General features: G+C 40.1%; 3 protein-coding genes across 3 annotated transcripts; 1 reads left to right on the top strand and 2 right to left on the bottom strand.

Moving 5' to 3' along the window:
- Window positions 1-687: 687 nt before the first annotated feature.
- Window positions 688-6,310, bottom strand: mettl17 (methyltransferase like 17). The gene is made up of 14 exons (XM_017410876.3): window positions 6,118-6,310; window positions 5,328-5,469; window positions 5,084-5,233; window positions 4,917-5,004; window positions 4,179-4,260; window positions 4,020-4,093; window positions 3,845-3,939; window positions 3,683-3,753; window positions 3,155-3,262; window positions 3,004-3,072; window positions 2,883-2,933; window positions 2,697-2,789; window positions 1,509-1,711; window positions 688-931 (listed from the first exon to the last, which is right to left on the bottom strand). Exons 1-14 carry the CDS (start codon window positions 6,184-6,186, stop codon window positions 838-840), a joined length of 1,389 nt encoding a protein of 462 aa, XP_017266365.1. The 5' UTR covers window positions 6,187-6,310; the 3' UTR covers window positions 688-837.
- A 299-nt stretch (window positions 6,311-6,609) lies between these two features.
- On the top strand, window positions 6,610-15,617 carry parp2 (poly (ADP-ribose) polymerase 2). Its single transcript, XM_017410820.3, has 17 exons — window positions 6,610-6,805; window positions 7,491-7,700; window positions 8,464-8,646; window positions 8,913-8,983; window positions 9,313-9,363; window positions 10,046-10,142; window positions 10,422-10,497; window positions 10,587-10,689; window positions 10,892-11,045; window positions 11,123-11,261; window positions 12,177-12,240; window positions 12,333-12,467; window positions 12,987-13,114; window positions 13,209-13,308; window positions 13,611-13,709; window positions 13,985-14,109; window positions 14,663-15,617. The coding sequence occupies exons 1-17, from the start codon at window positions 6,733-6,735 to the stop codon at window positions 14,820-14,822; spliced, it is 1,968 nt and encodes a 655-aa protein (XP_017266309.1). The 5' UTR covers window positions 6,610-6,732; the 3' UTR covers window positions 14,823-15,617.
- On the bottom strand, window positions 15,075-22,164 carry si:ch211-284o19.8 (protein lifeguard 1). The gene is given in 7 exon segments (XM_037982096.1): window positions 15,075-16,457; window positions 17,608-17,751; window positions 18,719-18,847; window positions 20,088-20,288; window positions 20,532-20,642; window positions 20,644-20,797; window positions 22,038-22,164. Coding segments are annotated over 6 exon segments (861 nt in total). The 5' UTR covers window positions 20,785-20,797; window positions 22,038-22,164; the 3' UTR covers window positions 15,075-16,322.
- Window positions 22,165-23,827: the final 1,663 nt, after the last annotated feature.

Raw genomic sequence — 23,827 nt, forward strand, 5'->3', positions numbered from 1 at the left:
TTTGTTTTTAAGCCTTCTTTTATTACCAAGCCCTGGATGACTGAGAATCTACACCAGCGTGTTGAGAAACTGATGCTTTGACTGTGGAGGACTTCGTACAGAATGAAAATAAAACAATAAACTGTTGGTGGATCGTAAAAGGAAACGGCTCGAGTGATGCTGACAAAAAAAATTATAATCTGGTTATTTACACCAACAGTTTTCTGCAAAAATCAAGAGTGAAAGCTGAGCTGAATGACTGCTGAAACTAAAACAAGGAGAACAAAAGGTAAAAGTAGCAAAACACAAGCTAAACATAGCAAAAGGATAGCTAAAAGCTAAGTTAGTTAAGGCTTACTAAAAGCATCAAAAAGCTAACTAAAACCTAAAAGAATTAAAAGGCTACCTAAAGCTAATAGTAGCAATATAGCTAAAAGCAAAAAGTAGCAAAAGCTAACAGTTTTAAAAGATAGCTAAAAGCTAAGAGTAGCCAAAGGCTAGCTAAAAGTAGTCTGTTGTATAAGATTTTAAAGAAAATAATGTTTTAAAGGATCTGAGGAGATCTTAATGTATTTTTATGGGGAATAAAGTTAAACATTCTGTATAAAAGTTACACAAAACAAAACCCACAACAGCTGAACATTTTGATACATGAACGGCTAAAATAAATAAAGTCAGCAGACATAAAAATAAAAAACATGAAAACTATTATGGTTATAAAAAATGATGACAGGTTTATTAAAGGTGGTACGTAATAAAAACTGTGACATCGGTTGTTTTAACAGCTGCAGACAGGAAGTGATGACGTAATCTCTGTCTGCTCTGGAGTCCAAAGATTGTTTGTTTGCAGGCGAGTCATCACTCCAAGTCATTTTGGACGTCCTCTTCTACTTTCTGGATGATCGGCAGCTTATCTCCCCAGTCGCTGTTCCGAGCGCAGCGATACATATCTCTGAGGAAACACGGTTAAAGAAAAATAAAATGTACATTTTATCTGTGATCAGGGACAAAGAGATTATAATAAGTTTAACGTTTGACTAAGTTCAGTTTTTTGTGAAATTTGCAAAAGATGTAGAACTGTATCTGCAAAAATCTGCATTTTCCAAAATCAAACACAAACAAAAAATTATTCTTTATTTAGAAACTTCTTTTACAAGTTTATCTTATAAAAGACAGTTTCTCACACATCCCTTGAATATTTATGGGTTGTTTGTGGCAACTTAAAATATATGAAGGCTGTAATTTCAATTTTTAATAAATATTTGAGTTGGGAGAACAGTTAAATGTGGTGTTCAGTAATGTTTATTAATTAGACTTCTCTGTCTGCAGCCATCAGGATTTATTTTGCGTCTCGACTCAGAAAAATAAACATGTTTTGTAGAATTCAGTTGTTGTCAAAACAATTTAAAGAAGTTTAAGCTTCATTTGGAGGAAATATTCTGTGTTTTAGTCTCCAGGATGAAACTGAAGCCGTCCAGAACACAAAACCCAACAAACAGGAAGTGGTTCTGCTGCAGGACGCCTGTTACCTGCTGTGTTTTCGCGCCGTCACCACCTGGTGCTGCAGCTGTCCGTCGGAGCAGCACACGTGGCAGTGGACGTGTCGGGTTCGGCGCAGAACCGGCGCCACCAGCCGAGCCCAGCTCAGACCCTCCGGCTCGGATTCTGCCTTCACCCGCTCCGCTCGCCGCAAGATCAGGTAGCTGAACTTCTCCGTCTGACACTCGTTACGCTTGAAGAAAAAAGCAGAAGGGGATTCATTCATTCATTCATCCATTCATTCATTCATTCATTCACTGAAGCTCTTTGGGACAAAGGTTCAGACAGTTTGACAAAAATGTTTTTTTTTCTGCATATTTTTAGTCGGTTAATTCTAAACTAATCAACTAATCAAAGAAAAGGGAAACAAAAGATAAAAGTTAAACAAACCACTTCAAAATAAAAGCATAAACAGTAACCAGAAAAATGACATTTTCTGCAAAAATGCTGCAAGCCGAAAGACTGCTGGAATCAGCTGAAGAAGCTGAAATTGAGATGTTAGCGCTAGCTAAAGCTAAACATAGCAAATGCTACCTAAAAGTAGCAAAAAGTATTAAAAGTCTATATATAAGCTAAAAATGGCAGAAAGTGAAGCTAAACACTAAAAGTACCAAACAGCTAGTTAAAAGCAGCAGTAGGTAGCTAAAAGCTAAAAGTAGCAAAATACTGTCTAAAAGCAGCAAAAAGTTAGCTAAAACTAAAAATAGTAACAAGCTTGCTTAAAGCCATAAGTAGCAAAATCGTAGCTAAAAACTAAAAGTAGCAAACAGCTTGGTAAAAGTAGCAGAAGGTACCTAAAAGGTACTTAAAAGCAGCAATAGTTAGCTAAAATAAAAAAAAACTAGCTAAAATTAGCAAAAGCCTGACTAAAAGCTAAACGTAGCACGATAGCTTAAACCACGTAGTAAAGAAGTAAAAGTAGTAAATGCCTAGCTAAAAGCTAAAAGTAACATAAGAAGACAAAAATGGAAAAAATATTCAAAAATAATTTTTTTTAAAGAAATCAAAGAGATCTCAGTGTAAATTTTTGATGAAAATATTTGTAAACAAAGTTAAATGTTTTGAAAAGTCACAGCAGCTGTCTCCTGAAGGAGCTGAATGTTTTCATTCACAAACAGCTAAAACGGCGCGCAGTCAGCCGAAGGAGGTAAACCTGCAGGCGAGGAGCTGCTTCTTACCCCCGGCAGAGGAAGAGGATGGTAGCGTTGCTGGAAGTTGCAGGGTGTGACCGGCTGCCGGGCCAGTTTGGGACACATCAATTCATGAGGACACTAGAAAATTAAAAATAAAAAAATAAATAAAAATCACAGAAGAGCTAAAAGAACATGCGGCTGCTTTCAAAGTGTTTTGTTTTTTTAACCTACCGGAGCGAACACGGCTGCTGGTCTGGGGTCGTGAAGAACCTTTTCTTGTTTCTGTTAAGAAATAAAAGCTGTTAAATCTTTTAAACATTACGAAGCGATACTGAAACCTGCACCCGAATACCTGCAGTAAAGTGTCTCTGGCCTCCATAAGCATCTGATGGCCCTCCATGGTTCCATTTTCCACCAGAACCTAAAACATAAAATACAAAAACCACCTTTAACCTGAGCACAGCGTTCAGATGATGAATAGTTTAATAAGAGATTTAAGTGACCAGATAGGAGCTGGTCTTCCTCCACAGAGTCATCATCGCTTCCTCTCGCTCCTTCGCGTTGGGAAGCTCCGACAGGGTGAACGCCGCCGTCACCAAATCAAACTGCACCTGAAGGGATCCGTAAAACACACAAAATATTGTTAAATTTTAGCTTTAATCACTTTTTCAGTCTTAGACTTCTGATGTCTAATACAACTTTGATTAAAAATAATACTTCAAAAATAAAACCACTGAAAACAAAGAACCCTAAAGGATGGTACACTCTCTGTTTTAGCTACTTCCTCTTTCAGGCCTAATTAATGACGTTTGCTGCGTTCTGATTGGACAGTTTGGGGAAGCTAAATGATCATAGCGTTTATGAACTGATCTGCTTGTGCTTCAAGTGTTGAAAATGTGTTCACAAAACACATTTTCTTAAATTTGACAGAAAAAAGAAATGACATAAAGACACTATTATGTTTGAGTAAAGGGAATCCAGATTCAGATGTTTTATTGTTCCACAAAAAACAATAAAATTAGGGTTCCTACCTTAGGAGAAACGGGCAGAAACTGCCTAAAATAGACTTGTTTGATGTGAGGTTGAGCTAATTCATCATCCCCTGTGTGAAACAAAACACACAAACGCTGAATTTCTTCTTAAGAGTATGAATTTTCTTGTTAGCGCGGCACATTGACCAATCAGCGGAGCACCTCTGAGAAGTCGTTCTGCCAAGATGTTCATCGGCGCGGAGCTGTCCACGCAAATGATCTCCTTCAAAGAGTCGCCCCAGCACGAGTGTGACGCCCTGGAGGAGAGGAAAGTCCGCTCAACGGGCCGTTTTAAATTAATCTAGACAAACAGCAGAGGTTTGATGTGAACACCAACCAGGCGACTGTTCCCAGTCCAGAACCGAAATCCAGGAGGAACTGGGGAGCAAACGACGGATCGGCCTTCTTTATCTGAACGACCAGAGAGAAAAGAGAGTAAAATTTTCATTTAGCGAAGATTAAAAGAGCCAGAATGTGCCGTCCGTCTCTTCGTTACCTCATGCAGAGCTCTCTTCACGGCTGCGTAGCCTCCAGCGAGCCGAGCGGCCATGTAGACCACGGCCAGCTCGTCATCGAACCTGAGACACAAAGAGGTCAGATTTACACTTTACTGTGAAAACACAGCAAACTTTGGGCTATTTTGGGCAATCATGTATCAGAACAATCAGCTCATTTTGGAGACAGGTGACTTCGGATGTTTGTTTTTTAATTATTTTTCCACACAGAAATACATAGGATTCCTTCAAAAACATAGTTCTCTGAAATCTGCTTCAGCAAACTTTCTTTGTTTTAGTCTTTTTTATGCTACTTTTAGCTTTCAACAAGCTTTTTGTTATTTTTATCTTTTTTTCTACTTTAAGTTTTAGCTACTTCTGGCTTTTAGCTAACCTCAGTGTTTTTGGTATCGGTGCTACTTTTATCTTTCAACTAACCTTTTGCTACTTTTCTTTATTTTTATTTTATTGTATTATTGTCTGGTTTGACTGTTTTTGGTCAACCTCAGCTGTTTTAAATGTGTTTTATAAATAAAATTGACATCAACATTAAGTTTCAGCTTCAGCGTTCACGCTGCATGTTTGCAGAAAATGTACTTTTTCTAGTTTAATAAAATAATCTAAATAAGATTTTTGAGTCCATAAAATTCTACGAATGTGTAAAATGTTTGCTATTTATCAGAACTGATATAAATCAGTCCAAACTGAGTAACATGTACTTTAGATAAATCTTTTATTACCTTAGAGGAGTCCAGTGATATGTTGTTCTTTTGAGCTCTGTCAGAACCTTTCTCTTGATGGAGTCCTCCAGCGCTTGCTCATCAATATCTGCAACAAGAAGCACATATCTGTCTCCATCTGCTGCAACAGAAACCAGACATCTGTTTATCATCTCTCTGTCCCCCACCTTCTGCTTTCTGCATGGCGTTCTCCCAGAGCGCTTTCTCCAGGCTCCGAGCTTTCTGCCTCAGTGCCCCATCCTCGACCGGCCGCTTCCGACTCCACAGGAAGTTTGTGAGTTTTTGACTGAGTTCTGCAAGCTGAGGTACACGAGCACCTAGAAATTTAAAAAAAAAGAGAGAAGTGTGGAAAAAAGCAGCCCAGCTAACTTCAGGATCAAAACGAGTTACGGCGATAAGAACTGAGCTTACTCTGAATAATCGAATTTGCAGCCACCTGGAGCTCCTCCGGCAGTCGCAGGGTCTTCAGGTTGGACAGACCCGGGTGTTTCCTATGTGGTTCTCCTTTCAGGAAATCTGCTTTTGGTTGAGTGTCGGCAGAGGTGCTCACACTCTGGAGGAAAAAGTTCAAACGACCAACGTTTCACACAATAAATCAAGACAATTTAAAAGATACGCTAAAATCTACAGTCCAGTCCTAAAATAATTACATTTCTGATGTCCTCCACTGATAAGTCCATATTATGAAGTATTTATACTGATTTATTATCTGTTTTGTCTTTCTTCTGCCTGTGAAACTCCTGTTACCCCAATAAGCACATCACTGTTTTAAAAGATGTTTCTGTGCTTGTATTGACTTTTATCATTTTTACTTTTGTCCTTTAGAAATATCAGCTAGTGGTATGAGACAAGAAAAACAATAATTTCTGTGGTTTTACTTTGACAGAAAGAAAGTTGTGTTATGCTCTGATTTTATTCCTTATACTGATTTAACAGAACCCTTGATGGTCATTCTTCTCTTTGTAGGTTCGTCTATTTTTTATTTACTAAGGATTAGCACAAATTACTTTTACCACATGAAGAAATTCGTTTGTTCGGGACATAACAATGAATTTAGGTTTACAATAGAGAGATATTTTTAGAATATTATTACAATGGACTAAAATTATGAATTAGTTTTAGATTCTTTCATTCAACTAATATCTGACCTCCGCTGAATGTAAAGATGATGCGTTCAATGACACCTGCTAACAGAACCCACCCTGAACGTTATTTTCACCGCAGCCGCCCTCAGACAGAGAACACGGGCTCCATAGCTCCGTGTCGCCATGTTCTCGGTGTCTAAACGGAGCTCAAATGCCGTAAAATATCATCTTTCATCCACGCTTCGGTTACCCACATCGACAACTTATTGAGCATCAGCAAAATAATGCCGACCATCGACCAAAGCGGAACCATTCAGCCACAAACCTTTGTTCCGACATCATGAAAATCAATGAGATGAGTGCTCACTCTGCCTTTGTTTCACGTACTGTTCAACATTAGCTGTGTTCAGCTTACAAAGTAGGCATAAAACTGGTTGAGTTTATTGTATTTTAAAGCTTACATGACCGTTAATAGGAAAACACACACAAACATAAAAGTCAGTTGTTATGGACTTTGATTGCTGTCATAATAACGGACTTAACAACCCATTCGCGGCAGCCAACATTGGAGTGAGTTATCCTCCTATTAAACGATCTTTGGCAGACTGTCCAGGAAACAGCTGCAGAAAAAAAAGTTTCCCGCCGCGCGTTTCTTTTTTGTTGTCACTCGGCACTTTCTTTATTATTAATATTATTATTGTTGCTAGCTAAATATATTCTCACAAACCACCATGAGGCGAACCAGAGGTTCGAGAAATACCAGTCAGAAAACCTTAGATAACGAAGAAGTTGAGTCCAAAACAGGTTGGTGTTTGTTTAGCTTGAAAATTAGCCATTTCGGCTATTTAAACATGTCTGGACTAAGGACTACGAAAACAAAAATGCTACAAAGGAGGCTCAGCTACAATCAAACTAATTTATTTTTAGGGTTTTATTTATTCCTGTACCCTTCAAAACCCTTCAGCATGAGATATTTTATACAATTTCTTGATAAGTTGATGTTAAAATTCAATATTTAAAAGCATTTTGGAAAACAATAGTCCTGCAATAGCATTTTATAGTTATATTATTAGCGTTTTCTCACTCAAATCTGCAATTATACATTTGTTAAATTTAATATTTCTGAAAGAAAAGAATTGAGATGGAAAAATAAGAGATATTAAGCTATTCTTAGGATGCTCACTTGAATAAAAGTGATTCAAATTGTCAAATAAGATAATTTAGAAAAACATATTGTTATAAACAATATGTTGGCTTTGCAATATGTGCCACTTCAAACAAAGTCCTGTAGCGTTATCAGCCTTTTCATAAACTTTATTTTTTATAAAATAGAGCAATAAATCTGACTTTATCAAACCCATAAAGTTAGTTGTACATTAGATTAACAACATTAACCAAACAGGAAGTGAGTTGACCGTGGAAGGATGGACTATTTTGAATCTTAAATGCAGTATTGGTTTACGACCTCCTCCTCTCCCTCTGTGAACAGTGTGGCAGTGGAGAGGCGATGAAGGGCAGTGGGAATCGTACCCGCCGTCAACCTGCGCCTTGCTGGACTCGACCGTCTCGTCTGGGAGGACGTCGGTCTCGCTGGCTCTCGCCTCGGGGACGACCTACGAAGTCGACCTGAAGAAGATGGTCCAGATTAATCCCATGACGAAGTTCAAGAGGAAGATTCGCTCTCTGACAGTAAAAACCGGTGCGTGTCGTGTCTGTAATAAATCTATTTGAAACTAGAATATCAAACCAGTTACAGTACCGCAGAAATATACTCAGTACTTATACTTTTATTACCAAACAAATAACTGAACCAGTTTTATTTTAAAGGAAAACATTAAAATGAAAACAAACCTCATTAAAGATCCAGTGTTTGCTGAAAGGAGTTCATCGTGTTTTTCTGCCCCTCCAGATTTATCTGTAAAATCGACCGAGTCAGTCACATTAATTGGCTTCGGTGGCCATTTTTAATTTGGTTGACTCTAAAAGTTAACGAGTCGTAGATGTACACCCAGTAATTGCTTATTGAAAGTTTCATTAACGTTTGTCCAGCAGTAAATTAGATGTTTTGCTAACAGACAGACAAGGTCGATGACAACAGTTTTAATTTCGGTCCACAACATGTAGTGCTGAGGGTATGTTTTGGGTAATGTTCAGCTATTACCACGCTAAACTTTAGCTCAGTATGTGTAAAATCAGCTGAGTTATAGCTGTTTTTGTAATGATGTTTAAGGTTCGTTGGATGTGGCAGACATCTTGAATCAGGTTGGCTTTAAAAGTTCGTCTAATGATTACTTTCCGAAATGTTCCTTAAAAAGGAAAAATGTGGCAGATTGGTTCTTCGTAAATAAAAAAAGAAAATGTGATCAGAAACTCCGTTTTAGTGTCAACCGTGACCCTGGAAGGATTGATTAGTCTGTTGTAAGAAAGTTGTTTTAGTTTCTTTGTTCCTTCCTTGTGTTGAGAAACTTTAAGTGAAGCTGGAGACAAATCGACCGATGAAGGAAAACCTGCTGAAGTTAAAGAGGAGGAGGAGGAGGAGGAGGAGGAGGAGGCCGAAGAGCAGCCGGCGGCTAAGAAGAAACGAGGACAAAGCAGGACTGAGACGAAGAGCAAAGAGATGCCCAAGGAGGGCGTGAAAAGAGAAGGTAAGCTGAAGAAATGTTGTTTTTTTATTCGTGCTAACATCACAGACAAGAGTTTTAAATGTGAAAATACGACCGAGACTCTTTTAACTTTAACCTTATATATAAAGTCTTTCTCATTTATTTTATAAAGAAACAAACATTTCATGAAGATCACTTAAAAATCCAAAGAGTGGGGATTAAAACTTTTATAGTCTTCAGAAGAACAGATGCTGGTTTTGATTTTTCACTTTTTTTGTCCCATTTTCTGACCTCTGTTTGTTGATCAGAGGTCGTGAAGACGGTGGTGATGAAGGGCAAAGCTCCAGTGGACCCTGAATGCAAAGCTAAACTCGGAAAGGTAATTTTTTTTTAATTTTATTTTATTTATCTGCCTATATGAGAAATAAGAGTCCAGATTGTGGTTTCCCGCCTGTTAGAAGGCTCTGAAATCTGCTCCGAACCAAAGTTTTTGCTTTTGACATTTATGAATTTGTTCAGATTCAAATAATCTGGTAAATAAAACGCAGCAAAGATTATTTGTAACCACCTTGATGTATTTTTCTTTCCTGCCTTCAACATTTATTATTAACAGACGTTGACAAACGGACAGATTTAAATATTTAGAGCTAAAATTACAAACGATTTGCTGTATAAATCTTTTTTTTCTTCTCCGTTCTTCTCTTTCAGGCTCACGTTTACAGTGAAGGAACTGACATTTACGATGTGATGCTGAACCAGGTAAAATATTTAACATTTAGTCAATAATCTGTGTCGTATTTAAAGATAAAAATGTAATAAACTCGCCCTCCTTTAGTCCAGACTTGAGATCTGATCGTTCTGTGGATCTAATCTGATAAATAATGGAAATAAAAACCATCTGATGTCATCTTTATGACGCTTTGTTTTTAATTTATAAGACAGTAAATCGTTTTATTCCTTCCAGCTGTTCTCTTTTCAGGGGTCTCCACAGCGAGTCCTCCTGCATCTAACTCTGTCTTCTGTGTCCTCTGTCCTCCATGTCCTATCTAACTGCATCCATATATGTCCTCTTTGTCTCTAACATCCTTCTGTCCCTCCTCTGCTCATGTCCAAACCGTCTCAGTCTGTCCTGTCTAACTTTATCTCCCAGTCCTTAAACCTGAGCTGGACCTCTGAGGACCTCATTCCTAATCCTGTCCGTCCTCGTCCCTCCAAAGGACAACCTCAACATCTTCAGAACTTCCTGTTCTGTCTCCAAACCGTCCAACATGGCTGCTCTCACCACTGTCTTGTAAACATTTCCTTTGACCTTTAACCTTTGCTGCCACCCTTTTGTCACAGATCACTCCCTCTAGCCTGGACTCTCTTCTCCACCTCAGTCGACCCAAAGTATTTAAACATTTTAATTTACTTTTGTTTTGTTTTTTTTCTTATTTTGCAGACAAACCTTCAATTCAACAACAACAAATATTACCTGATCCAGCTGCTGGAAGATGACGGCTCCAAAGTTTACAGCGTGTGGATGAGATGGGGCCGAGGTCAGTTTACCGATGACTCATTTTTATTATCACCCGCTGCCGTCAGGAGGAACGAGAATGTTTTGCCCCTATCTGTGTGTGTTTGTTTGCAAAATATATCATGAGTCACTGAACGAATTTTATGAACCTTTCACAAAGTAAACACTGCCGCTGATTAACCTTTAGAGCAGCTAACTGACATTAGCCTAAAGAAAAAACTGTGAATTTAACAGATATTAAACTAAAATCCAAACAGCAACAACTCTGTCGCTTCTCGTTTATCTTTTTGTTTCCACAAAGTGGGCAAAGTGGGTCAGAACAGCCTCGTCGCCTGCGGTGGAGATCTGCTGAAGGCCAAGAATGTCTTCAAGAAGAAGTGATTAAAAAACCTTTACAGACGTCTCAAATTTAATTAAAGGAAAAAAAACAAACATTCGAGTGAAATTCTGAAACTTTTTGCTGCAGGTTCCTTGACAAGACGAAGAACGAGTGGGAACGCCGGGGCAGTTTTGAGAAAGTCGCTGGGAAATACGACATGGTGTTCATGGACTACAGCACGAATGGGATGGTACGATTAAAAGAGCTCAACCAGGAGGTGACTTCCTGGACCGGTTTCCTGACTTCTTAAGGTTCTGATGGGACCAAACTAATGCAGCCGAAACAACTGTGACCCTTCAGCACCATTCAGAAAAATCCCATCAGATCGATCAGACTATGAGCAGGAAGACCATCATTATCCACATCTGTTCACCGAGTTGTCTCTCCCCCAGGAGGAGAACCAGACGGCGGTAGACACTGCGCCCAAAAGGAAGCCGTCCAAGCTGGACGCTAAAGTTCAGTCTCTCCTTGAGCTCATCTGTGACCTGAAAGCCATGGAGGAGTGTGTGCTGGAGATGAAGTTCGACACCAAGAAAGCTCCTCTCGGTCAGCGTCCGCCCCGAAAACTGATCACAGCCCAAACAGGCTGGCATTTGTCCTGATTTGTTCTGTTTTACCTGCAGGGAAGCTGACCTCGGAGCAGATCCGTGCCGGCTACGTCGCCCTGAAGAAGATCGAGGATTGCCTGAAGAAGAAGGGCGGCAACCGGGAGCTGCTGGAAGCCTGCAACCAGTTTTACACCCGCATCCCTCATGACTTTGGGTGAGGATTGTGCAGCGATGATGTGGAGGAAACGTATTTAAGACAAGAACAAACAGATCAGCTCTGTCTTAAAGAAGAGTTGTTTCCAGTTGAGGCAGACGGCTGAACTGAAGCCCGTCTTATCCAGACCCAACCTTCAGAAAACGCCTTCATTACGACCCGACTCGGTTACTGGAAGGCACTTTATGTCGGGGTTCAGTCAGGTCTCCTCTTCCCGGGCACTGAGGTCATCTGATCAGCTGAAAACCAGGATGAAGCTCAGAGGAGATCGATCTTTCTCATCTGTGGCTCCTAAACTCTGGAACAACATCAGACATTTCACTTTTTAATCTGTTTTCACTTTTAATGCAGCTCCAGTTGCTGTTTTTTTCTGATACTTTTACTCAACTTGTGTTCTGTTTGTGGCTCTGTTGAGTTTTATTTTTATTATTTTCATCATCAACTTTATTTATAAAACGCTTTAAGACGAGCCACAGCTGAAACAAAGTGCTGAACATCAGTAATAAATAAAATCAAAGATTTATTTGTAAAATTTTGTCCCAAAATATTTGTGAAGGATCTCCTGGTTTAGAGAGGTTAACTTTAGTTTCTTTCATGAAGACAAGGTTAAAATACCTTTCTTTTTTGACCATTTGCACGTAACTCTTCTTATTCAGTTATTACATTTAATATAATATAATATATACCGTATTTATGTAGTATCATACATATCCTTTAGAAGTGTTATATAAATTAGAAACATGCTTTTTCTGCAGTAGTCTTTTTCTCACCGTCTCCTTTTTTTAGTGACTTTTAATGCCTGATTTGAAAAAATCTGTTTTGGTCTTTAGACGGCAGCTGAAACTGCTCCTGAAGTTGGTTAAATGAGTTGAGTGAATCGCGGGTTTATCGTGTCGTTTTTTGTCGTTTTTACAGATTGAGAACTCCTCCGGTCATCCGCACAGAAGAGGAGCTGAAGGAAAAAATCGCTCTGTTGGAGGTAAACTCTCCTTCCTTCCTCTGTTTTCGTCTCAGTCGGTCAAACGTTGGACGTTGTGGATCGTAAGTAATGCCGGCTGTCTTTTGCTGAAGGCGCTGAGTGACATCCAGATCGCGGTGAAAATGGTCCAGTCGAACGCAGACAGCGACGAGCATCCTTTAGATAATCAGTACCACTCCCTCCGGTGCAAACTGCAGCCTCTGGACTCCAGCAGCCACGAGTACAAGGTCAGTTCACGTGGAACCCTGACGGTTCGGTACGCACGACGGCGAGCACGACCGCCGCGGGGGGTCGCAGAAGCGGGCGATTTGATACGATTTGTTTAATTCCACTTCGCGAACAGCCTGGTTGGTTCAGAAAAACACACAGAAGCTTGAAGGCCTGATTGTTTGATTCAGCTGCAGCGTGAGGTGCGAGTATGGCAAGCAGTTGTGTCAAATAATCAACACTTTCAACACAACACAGAAGTTTGTTCTGTATCCCAGATATTAAGCCTCATTGTCTCACTCAGCTAGCTGAGATGTTTGAGTGTTTCACATTTTATTTGTTTCTCTTTCCTGTTATACCGTTACAACCTGACTCTGTATAATTACCAACACATCTTGTGAACCGATAAGTCAACGTTTGACAGCAGGAGTTAAAACCTCAGCGGAAACTTCTCCGTTTGAGTCGAGTCGCCTCGGGAGAGCGGTACCCTCTGTCGTCACATCGGCTGATTTTAACTCTTTCCTGCTTTCTGTCCAAAGGTGGTGGAAAAGTATTTGCGTTCCACTCACGCCCCGACGCACTGCGACTACACCATGACCGTCCTCGACGTCTTCTCGGTGGACAGGGACGAGGAGAGCAACGGCTTCCTTTCAGGCTTACACAACAGGTCAGCGGAGACACGGCCGCGGGTTCACGCCGCGCGTTGACTTGTTTCCCCTGGAGGAAAACAACAAGTTTATTTATTGCTGTGTTTGTGCCAGGACTCTGCTGTGGCACGGTTCCCGCCTTTCTAACTGGGTCGGCATCCTGAGTAAGGGCCTCCGAGTGGCCCCACCTGAGGCCCCTGTCACTGGTTATATGGTACGACGTCCATCTGCACTTATTGGACTTAAAAACACAAGTGAGCTGAATATTTGATGGCAGTGACAGAAAAGGCTTAGTCAAAAATCAAGTTGATTTCTGAAGCACATTTAAAAACATCTTAGAAGACAATACAAGTTGTAAATCGATAATAATAATAAATATTAGCAATAAGTATGGGGTAGAGTAAATAATTATCAATATAAATTAAACAAAAATTGCACCAGGACATTCTTTTTAATCTCGTGGTTAAATGACGTGAAAATATGGAAGTTACGTCTCACCAATTTTCTCTCTTTCAGTTTGGTAAAGGTATCTACTTTGCTGACATGTCGTCCAAAAGTGCCAACTACTGCTTCGCCAACCAGAGCAACCACGTTGGACTGCTGCTTCTCTGTGAGGTCAGTTCACGGTTGCAGGTAACCCTTCTTTCGGCTGCCGGCGTCAACAAAACAGCCGAAGTTTGCCATCAAAAGGAAGGTCTAAAAAAATTTATGCTCTTCATTCATGCTCTTAAAAAACATTTAAGAGCATGAATAGAACACATTTGGGACGTTTGGACCGACCCGTAAAAACCTGCAGCTGTCTGTAACCCAGCAGGATCCAAACGTCTTCTTCACATGTGATAAAGTAGTGTTTTATGTGTGTGTGTGTGTGTGTGTGTGTGTGTGTGCAGGTGGCTCTGGGAGACTGTAACGAGCTGCTGGATGCCGACTACGAGGCCAATAATCTGCCGGCAGGAAAACACAGCACCAAGGGCCTGGGTCAGACCGGACCCGACCCCAGGAACGCCGTCCAACTGTGAGTCGCTCTCATCGCCTTTCCTTTCCGTCCTCCGGGAGAAGTCAGGAAGTCGGCTGTCAGTCGCGTGGTTGCGTGGCCAAAACGGCGTGATTCTTGTTCTCGTGGCGGCTTGGCTTGTCTTGAATTAAATGGCTCCACAGGCTGCTGCAGCTATTTGTGGTGGTTTATGAAGCCACCTTTTAAAAAAGCTAATAATAGTCTGTTTAAATAAAAAAAGTTCAAGCTTAACGATGTTTTTAAATACCTTCGTTTTTAAATGACACCAAATGCAAGCTAAGAATCTAGCAATTAAATTTAATAAATAAATGACAAATGAATCAGCTAAGAAAAGAAGAATTAATTCCTAAAAATCCTCATCGTACGATTTTAGGTTAAGACTTTTTTAGTTAGTTTTTATTTCGATCTGTAAAAAGAAAAGAGATAATGAATCTGAAGTCTTGTTTTTGCTTAAAACAGAAGGAGTATTTAAACTATAAAACATGTTAGAACCACTAAAATAAAACAGATCCGACTTTCTGTCTCATTTCTTTGTTTGTTTCTTGTTTTTCAGGAACGGCGCGGCGGTCCCGATGGGGCCCGCGGTGAAAACGGGGGCGGGTAAAACCAACGGATACTCGCTCCTCTACAACGAGTTCATCGTTTACAACCCGGCTCAGGTTCGGATGAGGTACCTGCTGCGGATCCGGTTCAACTACTCCTCGCTGTGGTGAAGTCCGGGATCCTCTCCCTCTGCTGTCGCCAGGCAGATAACAGAAATATTTATTCTCACCGATGCGAAGCTGCAGAAAGTCATGAATTATTGATCGGTTCGCTGCCTTCGTAGCAGGAAAAAATCAAACTGTGGTTTTTATTTAAATGAGCCGCCATTTATCGCCTTCAACATAAAATAATTGCTACAATTTAATTTATAGGACAACGGAAAAAAAAGAAAACTGAGAGGGAAGATTTTTCTCCCAGTTCTGAGATTAAAGTCGAACTATTACTGCCAGAAAAAAGTTGTCTTTTAGGACTAAACCGGAGGAAGTGAACCCCACTGCGCTTTTAAGTAGTTATATCAGCATTATATAAATAAAACAAAAGTTGAACCCAAAGACAGAGCAATAAAAATAAAAAAACAACAATTTAAACTACTAATACGAATAAAGTTGTCATATTTAAATAGAATGTAAAAGTTTAGACACAACGAAAGATAAAAATAATTTTAAAAAGTCAAATAAATTAGAAATATTTGTAATAAATGTGGTAAAACAAGCAGATAAAACAGCTTCAGGTGTCGTTCTTCAGTAAAACGGACCACCGACAGCTTTAGGAGTATTTAAAAGTCAACACTCACTTTGAGGCTCTTATTTTGAAGGACTGAAAGAAACCACATCTCCGTAAAACTTTTGTGTTATTTTGTGGTTAAAGCAGTAAATATAATAAAAAAGATATAATAACACAGTTCAGCCTCTTTTATCCTCAACATCGCAGCTTCTTTCTGGTAATATTTTCACTTTTATCTCGACTTTAATCTCAAAACTAAAACCTTCCTCCTCAATTTTTCTTTGTTTTCCCTGAGTGGCCCTGGAACTTGGTCTTACTGTAAATTTGAGCGTAAATATCTGCCTTAAAACAATCAGAAAATAACAGTTTTTCACCATATTTGGTAAAAGGTTGATTTATGTCATTCGGCCTCTTTAAATCATAAACATAGACTTTCATGTTATTTATGGTGAAAATGTAATTTAGCCGTTAAAGGGATGCTTTCTGAAGGATCTGATGTCAAATAACTCAATTTTTTTACTGGGTTTTCTGGATTTCCTCTCATGTCTTTGTGATGTTGGAACCTGTCAAATAAAATCTGATTATTTCTTGTTTAGTAGACAGAAAAAAAACGATTTATTTTACAGGATGCAGCCCAGGTGAAAATAGATTTTGCACTTCTTTCTGTCCGCGCTGCTGCCGCGAAGGTCCTGTTAATAAAAACTGTTTATTATTATTCATCTCACCTTGAATGTTGCTTCTGCTCTCCCTTTAGACACATTAGATGTTAGAAAATGTCTTAATACAATAAAAAAATCTGTATTTAATAAAATAAAACAAAGTCAAGACTCCGTTGAATTAAAGAAAAACAAAATTTGTTGTCATTCAGAACCCGAAGCGGTTGGATTCTGCTCATGTTAGGGATGTTTTCAGACCCAGTTTGGATCGAATGTGTCCTGCAGGCGGCTTCACCTCCTCCCCAGCAGGAAGAGGAAGATGAGGACGATGTCCAGGTAGATCGTCAGGGCGGCGTTGACGTATTCCTCCGGGTTCAGGCGGTAGCTCATCGTCCCCATCATCAGCTGACAGTCGACCGTCAGGAACTGAATCAGGAACGAAACACGTAGGGCGAGGTGAGGAAATGAAATCGGGTTATTAGGAGGCGTCCATCGTCTGCAGGAAAATGTATAAATAACCACCGTTTTCACAGACTACAGCAGGAAAAGCACAGAAATGTAAAAGGCTGGTTCATGTTTATCTTGCCTCCCATAAAAAGCAACAACAGGTAAAAGTTTCACTTAGATCTAATGTCTTAGAGAGCCATAATTGTGCTTTGAATCATAAATTATATTTTTATGCAAGTGGGGCTGCAGAACATATAAAAAGAAGTCATTGCTGCGGCGACAGCGATTACAAGGACTGCCTGAACGGCAATAAATCAAAGACATCCGAAGCATCGGCGCCCTCGCTCGGTTCGAATGACAAGAGTCCAAGAAGCCGAAACATTTAAAAACACGGAACAGGAAAAGAAGTGAGGAAAAAACGTGGGTTTTCTTACAGCCGATGTCGTCATTTAACAATAATTTCACAACATTTTCACAACCGCATGCTGGTCTTGTTTTGTGCAACCCTGTTTTTAGGGAAACTCCATCTGTGGATGTGAATTTATCTCTTATTTCAGAACTTTTTCCTCCTTTTTAAGGTGTTAAATAGTTTGATATTAACAAGCGACGTCGTATTTACTTGACTAAGACTGATCCATGCTTTTGATTTTTGAGTACTTTGAGCAACATTACTTTGAAACGAGAATTTATTTGTTTCTAAACAGCATTTCAGTTCATTTCTGTAGCTCCAGTTCACAACAAGTTGTCTCAGGGCGCAATACAGAAGAAAAAACAAGTCTGAATCGTAAACAGTCCACTGATAATCTTATACAATCACATTATGGATGCTGTCTAAGGAAACCAGCAGGTTGTGTCAAATCTTAACTTGACCTTTGACCCCATACTCTAACGGCCTATTCTGCACGTCCTGAAGAACCCCAGAGGCGACAGTGGGAAGGAATGACTCCCTTTTAACAGGAAGAAGCCTCCAGCAGAACCAGGATGAGCTTCGACAGTTTGAGAGAATATAAATAAATACAAATTGTAAGTTCTTCGTTTTTGATATAAGGGCTTATTTCTAGTTCAGGAGAAAGATGGCGACCGCCTGCACCTGAGTTTAGTGTGTAAATGTGTGATTTCCTCTTGTTACCAGCGAGTACAACAGAGCTCCCAGGCATCCGTAGGCGACGTCGGCGAGGTAGGAGGAGAAGAAGATGCAGAAGAAGTCAAACATGGCGACGTCCACGGCCAGAACCAACAGGAAGCCGTAACAAAATGTGAAATCATAACGAGTCTGGAGACAACGTGAAAGGCATGAATGTTATTATTAATACATGAGACACATACAGTAGGACAGTCATCTATTTATCAGGATTTTATCTAAGATCAGCTCAAACATCTTACAGATTTAATTTTTAATCACTTTATTCTGTTGTTTAATCAGCTCTTGTTCCATTTTTTTATTTGCCGTTTTGGTACGACACTGTCTGACGATTCCTTGTCTGAGCTCTAAATTCCTAACCATTTAACTTAGAAATGTCAAACTGCAAGGCTGAACACCTCATGGGTTGGGGATGATCCCTAGGGATTTCAAGGTCACGGGGTCAAAGGTCAAGCTCACAGGTGACCCCTTTGTGAAAAGCTTGTCCATTCTCCAGCTCTGCAACAGTGTAACGTAGGAATGTCAAACTGCACAGCTGGACACCTCATGAGTCGAGGATGATCCCTATGGATTTCAAGGTCACAGGGTCAAAAGTCACAGGTGACTTCTTGGTGAAAACCTTGTTTTTTCTCCAGCTTCACATCCAAGTAACATAGATAAGTCAAACCCTTTGTTCCCTAGATTATGCCTGCCGACTCTTCGTCGTTCTCTTGTTTTTATTCTATAGCAGATTTTTAGATTTGACTGTTTCTGAGTAACTAAACTTCTATTTTAAGGAAATGTTTGAAAGTTCTTAGCCGTCTAAGAGCAGAAAACTAACAAATATTTATGCTTTAGGGAGTAAAATGAGAGTTGATTGGCGTTTTATGTTTTCATCGTAGATTAAACCAATAAAACCTGACGGTTTACTCGTTAAATAACTGACCCTGAGCCTCACTGCCAGCTCCTGAATAATCTGCCGCCCTCTGTAAAAATAACCCTCGTTTCATCAAATGGGAAGCCGAGCTGTAACGTCAGAACTAAAGGTCGGCCTGACGTGAAAACACGGATGACATTTGCATTGAAATGCAGATCTTCGGCTCTGCCTGGTTCCCCTCACCTGAGCTGAGAAAGCGATGATCGTGAGCGAAATGACCATCGTCGCTGCCATGGTGATGAACACGGCGCTGGTGTTGTGGAAGGAGGCGATGGCCCCCACCATGTAGGAGAAGCTGATGGTGACGACGGCCTGCAGCCACAAAAATATCAGTTTCACATTTTAACACACATTTCACATTTCAACTACGTCATACTTTGTGCTACTTTAGCCGTTCAAATATCAAAACCTTCGACTCGTTGTCCCAACTTTTGGTTTTTCTAACTTTTATACTTTTCAAAAGAATTATCTTTATTTACAATAGTTCTCCTTTAGAAATTCATTGAGAACTCTTCAGTTCCTTCAGAAACGTTGTTCTTTTTACATATTTTATTTTTGTCTTCCTATGATACTTTTAGCTTTTAGCCACCATTCTGCTAATTCTGGCTTTTTGCTACTTTCAGTTAGCCTGTTCCTGCTTTAAACTTATACCTTTGCCACTTAGCGCTTTCAGCTATTATTTTGCTACATTAAGCTAGTATTTTACTACTTTTGGCTACAAAAATTTTAAAGTGCTATAATAATGACAGCTTATTGCTTTTTGTAGCTTTTAGCTAGCGTTTTGCTGCTTCTGAAGAGTGTTTTGCAACATGTAGCTATTAGCTACCTTTCTTCAATTTTAGTTTCTAGCCAGCTTTTTGATACTTTTAGCTTCTAACTAGTCTTTGGAGACTTTTAGCTGGCCTCTTGCTGGTTTTAATTAGGTTTTAGTACTTTTACCTAGCCCGTGTTTAGCTTCTAGCTATGATTTTGTTACTTTTTAGTTTCAGCTAAGCCTTTTGCTTTTGCTGCTTTTAGCTGCTGTTCAGCTACTTTTAGTTAGCCTTTTCCAATGTTTAGGTTTTTCCCAGCTTTTTACTAATTTTAACTTCTACCTAGCATTTTGCTACTTTTAGCTTTTAGCCATTTTTTGCTACATTTAGCTATCTTATACTATTTTTAGCTAACCTTTGGCTACTTTCAGCTATCATTTTGCTACTTTTAGCTTATAGCTATCCTTTTAATAGGTTTAGTTAGCATTTGGTTACCTTTCTGCTACTTTTAGCTTTCAGCCATTTTTTGCCACATTTGGCTTGCCTTTTGCTACTTAAACTTTCAGCTACCGTTCTGTTACTTTTAGCTTTTACCCAGCCTTTTGCAACTTTGAACTTGTAACTAGCATTTTAATATGTTTAGCTAGTCTTCTGTTTTCGAGTTCAGCTGGTGTTTTGCAGCTTTTAGGTAATGTTGTCATTTAGCTTGCAGCTAGTCTTCAGCTTCTTTCAGCTAACTGAGCAGCTTCGGCTCCTGATTAGCTCCTCAGCAGGTAAATGTTGTGTTTCTGTGGACCCACCAGACCCACGATGTTCCAGGGGTGGCGGCGGCTGAAGGACCGGCAGCAGCTCAGAGGGACGACCACGGAAATGAAGACGATGTAGGAGCTGAGGTAGGCCCACAGGTTGGTCTGCACCGCCCGTTTCACGACGGGGGAGAAGGTGAAAACGCAAACCACGCAGAAGGTGAACAGCAGCTGGAGAGTCAGGAGGGCAAACACCTGGGAAAGGAAAGAAAAGACCAGGTGAGGCACGAGAAGCTGGATTATTAAATACAAGCGTTCAGGAGGTCACCAGTTAAGCATAGATGCCAAAAAAGCTTCTAAAAATAAACCAAACATTGAGTTTCTGTCGTCCCAACTTGGTTCTTTTACCCACACAGGCTTGTCAAACATTTGATTTTATGTACATTTACATAAAATCCAAAGCAGTTGTTCATGTTGTTCCTTGTTTAGTTTACAAACCTTTCTGATAAACCCCCTCCTCACTGTCACGTCCTCAAACGACGAGGACAAGATGATGGGAGCCGTTTCCGCCGCCGCCTCTGAGTTGACGTCGGGGAACGACTCGTTATCTGGTGGAGGTCTGGGCTTTGGGTTGGCTGTACGTCGCCGCAGCCGTGCCGTAAGCCGGAGGCTGCTGCTTGCCGTAGGGATACGGCGGAGGAGATTCGTCTGGGGTCTGCTTAGGCAGGAGGGGCTCCGTTGGCTCCGACATCCTGCTGCGAAAACTGGAAGGCAACACGAACGTTTATGAAGGTCGGTGTTGGCGAAAGCAAAAGCAAAGAAGCTCTTTTTTTCCCCCCACAGCAGAAGTGGGTAGTTTTGGGTTAACAGACTTTTTACGCAGTTGTGGAGAAAACAGAAGGAAGTAAAAGCTGAGGGTCATCTGGACCAGTTCACAAAGGTTTACCCAGGTTTTAATTCTGTTATTGCTTATTTGTTGTGTGAACTAATTAGAAAACCTGATCTAATAGTGTGAAACTTGAAGCCAACAGATCTGGTTAATTTAATTACCAACATGTCAATTTTTTTAAATAATATGCATTCCTTATGCAGAATATCCACCTCATTCAATTCACCAAACTGATTATTTTATTATATTTCTTAGTTTATTTGGGAAGTTTTATAAAAGCCAATCCATAGAGAAACCTTAAAAAGTAGAATTCTTGCTGTAAATTTTGATATTTTGATATCTAAAGAGCTATTTGATGCATAAGTGTTGGAATCAACTTGATTCAAGATGGCTGCCACAGCTAACCAACGTTTTAAAAAAAACACAGAAATGGCTACAACTCGGTCAGTTTTAGAGATACTGACCTGAAATCTGGTGTGGTAGTAGCTGAGAGTCACCCCCAACATATGTTCTCATTGCTAACAGATCACAAAAGATATTTGTTTAAAACTTTGTCTGTTAGCAAAATAACTGTCCATATTTATTAAATCTGTCTAATCTGATCTGTTTCTGAGGCATCGTTCCACAAGGAAAGTCAGATAAAACAGATAAAATAAATAGCTCAGTTAAATATATTCCAAGCTAATTAAAATTTAATTTATTTACGACGCAGTGGAATAAAGATGTTTGGATTAAATTCAGTAATATTGAATTTATCTGAGCTTCACATAAAACTATGTTTGTTTTAAGAGTTACATTAAATTCTTTGAATCTCTTAGGAGAACATGACAGAAAATCAGATTTCTTTCGTCTTGATGTAGTGACTGCTTTTACCTGAACAGGTTTGGAGGAACCGGTAATTGGTTCTGAGCATTAATTGGGATTTTTACCCATTTACACCCATTTCATTCTAATGAATGGGATCAAATAAACAGAAACGTTTAAAGCAGTGAATGTATTTATAATGTTTGTTTGAGTAAATTATACATGATTATTAACCTGAGACATCCTCAGATTTAATATCTGATTTTACCTTCGTTAGTTTTGTAACAAAGGACAAAGAGTTGTCTTCTTACCTTTCCTTCTGTGTAAGATTTGGCTCCACAAACCACAGCAGTCGTGTCTGAGGAGGAAATTTAAAACAGATGATTGCCGCTCTGTGATTGTCTTCATATGTTCCACCGAGCCGCGGTGTAGTTCCACTTCCTGTTCCTTTAAAGCCGTGTAAACAGCGCCTCTTCGTAAAAGACGGGACCTCGACACACTTTGGAAACTCCGAGGAGGGAAGTCTGACTGTCCGCTCCATTTAATGTGGTTCTCCGAGCTTTTAGAGAACGTCCACCATGACCTTTGAGGACAAATCCAGCTTTCGTTTGATTTCTGGCCTGAAAATATTAAGGAAGTGTCTGTGTTTATCGCTGCCAAAACCCAGTAAATGTTTCCACATCTCAGATTTTTGGCCTCAATCTGAACAGAAAATGAAACAAAAAGGACGTTTTAGATTATTTGTAATACTGGAGTAAAAATCGGGAAGAGTTTAAGGATTATTTAGTGGATTTAAGATGTTTGTGGTGTTTTTAGATATTTTGTCAGAAGTGAAAAAATTCTAAAGCCTAAAGCAGCAAATTTGATTTTAAAATGAGGCTTTTTCCTGATTTAAAGCTCACAGATTCACTTAATCGCTTTCAGAATGTCCATTTCTTTCATGGTTTTTGATTTGAATTTTGTTTATGTTCATCATCTATAATGAAAATATCAAAAAGTCTGAGTCAGGTTTTGTTGCCAACAATTACGAGTCGTTTGTTTACATCCGAGCATTAACGAGTTCCCTTCAGACGAATGTTGAGTCTGTAAAATAATCCGGGATGTAAACGGAGACAGAGGGAGAACGATGGAGTCAGAGATGCCGGGCGGGACGAGAGAAGGTGAAGAAGTGGAGCTAAAATCAGATGAAATGAGACGAGATATTCTGAACTCTGACGGGTGATTTTCTATAACTTATCTAACTGATTGCCAGATTTAGTTGTAAACTAGAAGCCCTCAGAGAGCGCAAACCTCCACCAAGGCCGCAGTGGGATTAACAAACAGTTCGAAACAGCAGAGACAAGCTTTTAACAAAGGGGTCACCTGCGACCTTTGACCCCATGAACCTTGAAACCAACAGGCACCATCTTTGACCCATGAGGCGTCCAGCTGTGCCGTTTGACGTTCCTACATCACACTGCTGCACAGTTAGAGCACCAGGGTCAACTGTGACCTTGACCTTTGACCCCACAAACTTTAAATCAATAGTGATCACCCTTGACCCATGAGATGTCCAGCTTTGGAGTGTAAAATTACTGTTATACAGCTACACAGGGCGGACCTTTGACCTTGAATTTTGACCGGATCACCACCAAAATGACAAAAATCAAATCCCTCGTCCCTCGTTTGACGCTTCCTGAGAATTTCACGGAGATCCGTTTATAACTTTTTTGGGGGTCATCCTGTCCCCAGGTTCAAACAAACCAGCAGCTCTTTGTGATTTCTCTTCCTGCCTGCGCCGGCTCTCAGGTTAAAACTGAAAGTGGAGCACAGAAGAGGAAACGGCTCGTCTAAAAGGTCACCGTGTGATTGGGCACAGTCGAAACCTCCAGTGCGGCGCTCACCTCCCGTCTGAGGGGATGTGGCGGTTTTACCTACGAAGACAAAACGCGTTTCTGCAGTTAAATGCAACTAGGACATTCCCACCCGCCTGGCTGGTTTTTGCATTTAGGCGAAAAGCTCATCCTGCAGACTCAAAGCGACGCGGCCGGCGCATCTTTATAAAACGGACCTTTAAACATTTAAAGGGCGGGTTTGAGCAGCTGTAGCTGTAAACGTTTGG

Source organism: Kryptolebias marmoratus, linkage group LG20 (assembly GCF_001649575.2).
Source record: "Kryptolebias marmoratus isolate JLee-2015 linkage group LG20, ASM164957v2, whole genome shotgun sequence".
Classification (NCBI taxonomy): Eukaryota; Metazoa; Chordata; class Actinopteri; order Cyprinodontiformes; family Rivulidae; genus Kryptolebias; species Kryptolebias marmoratus.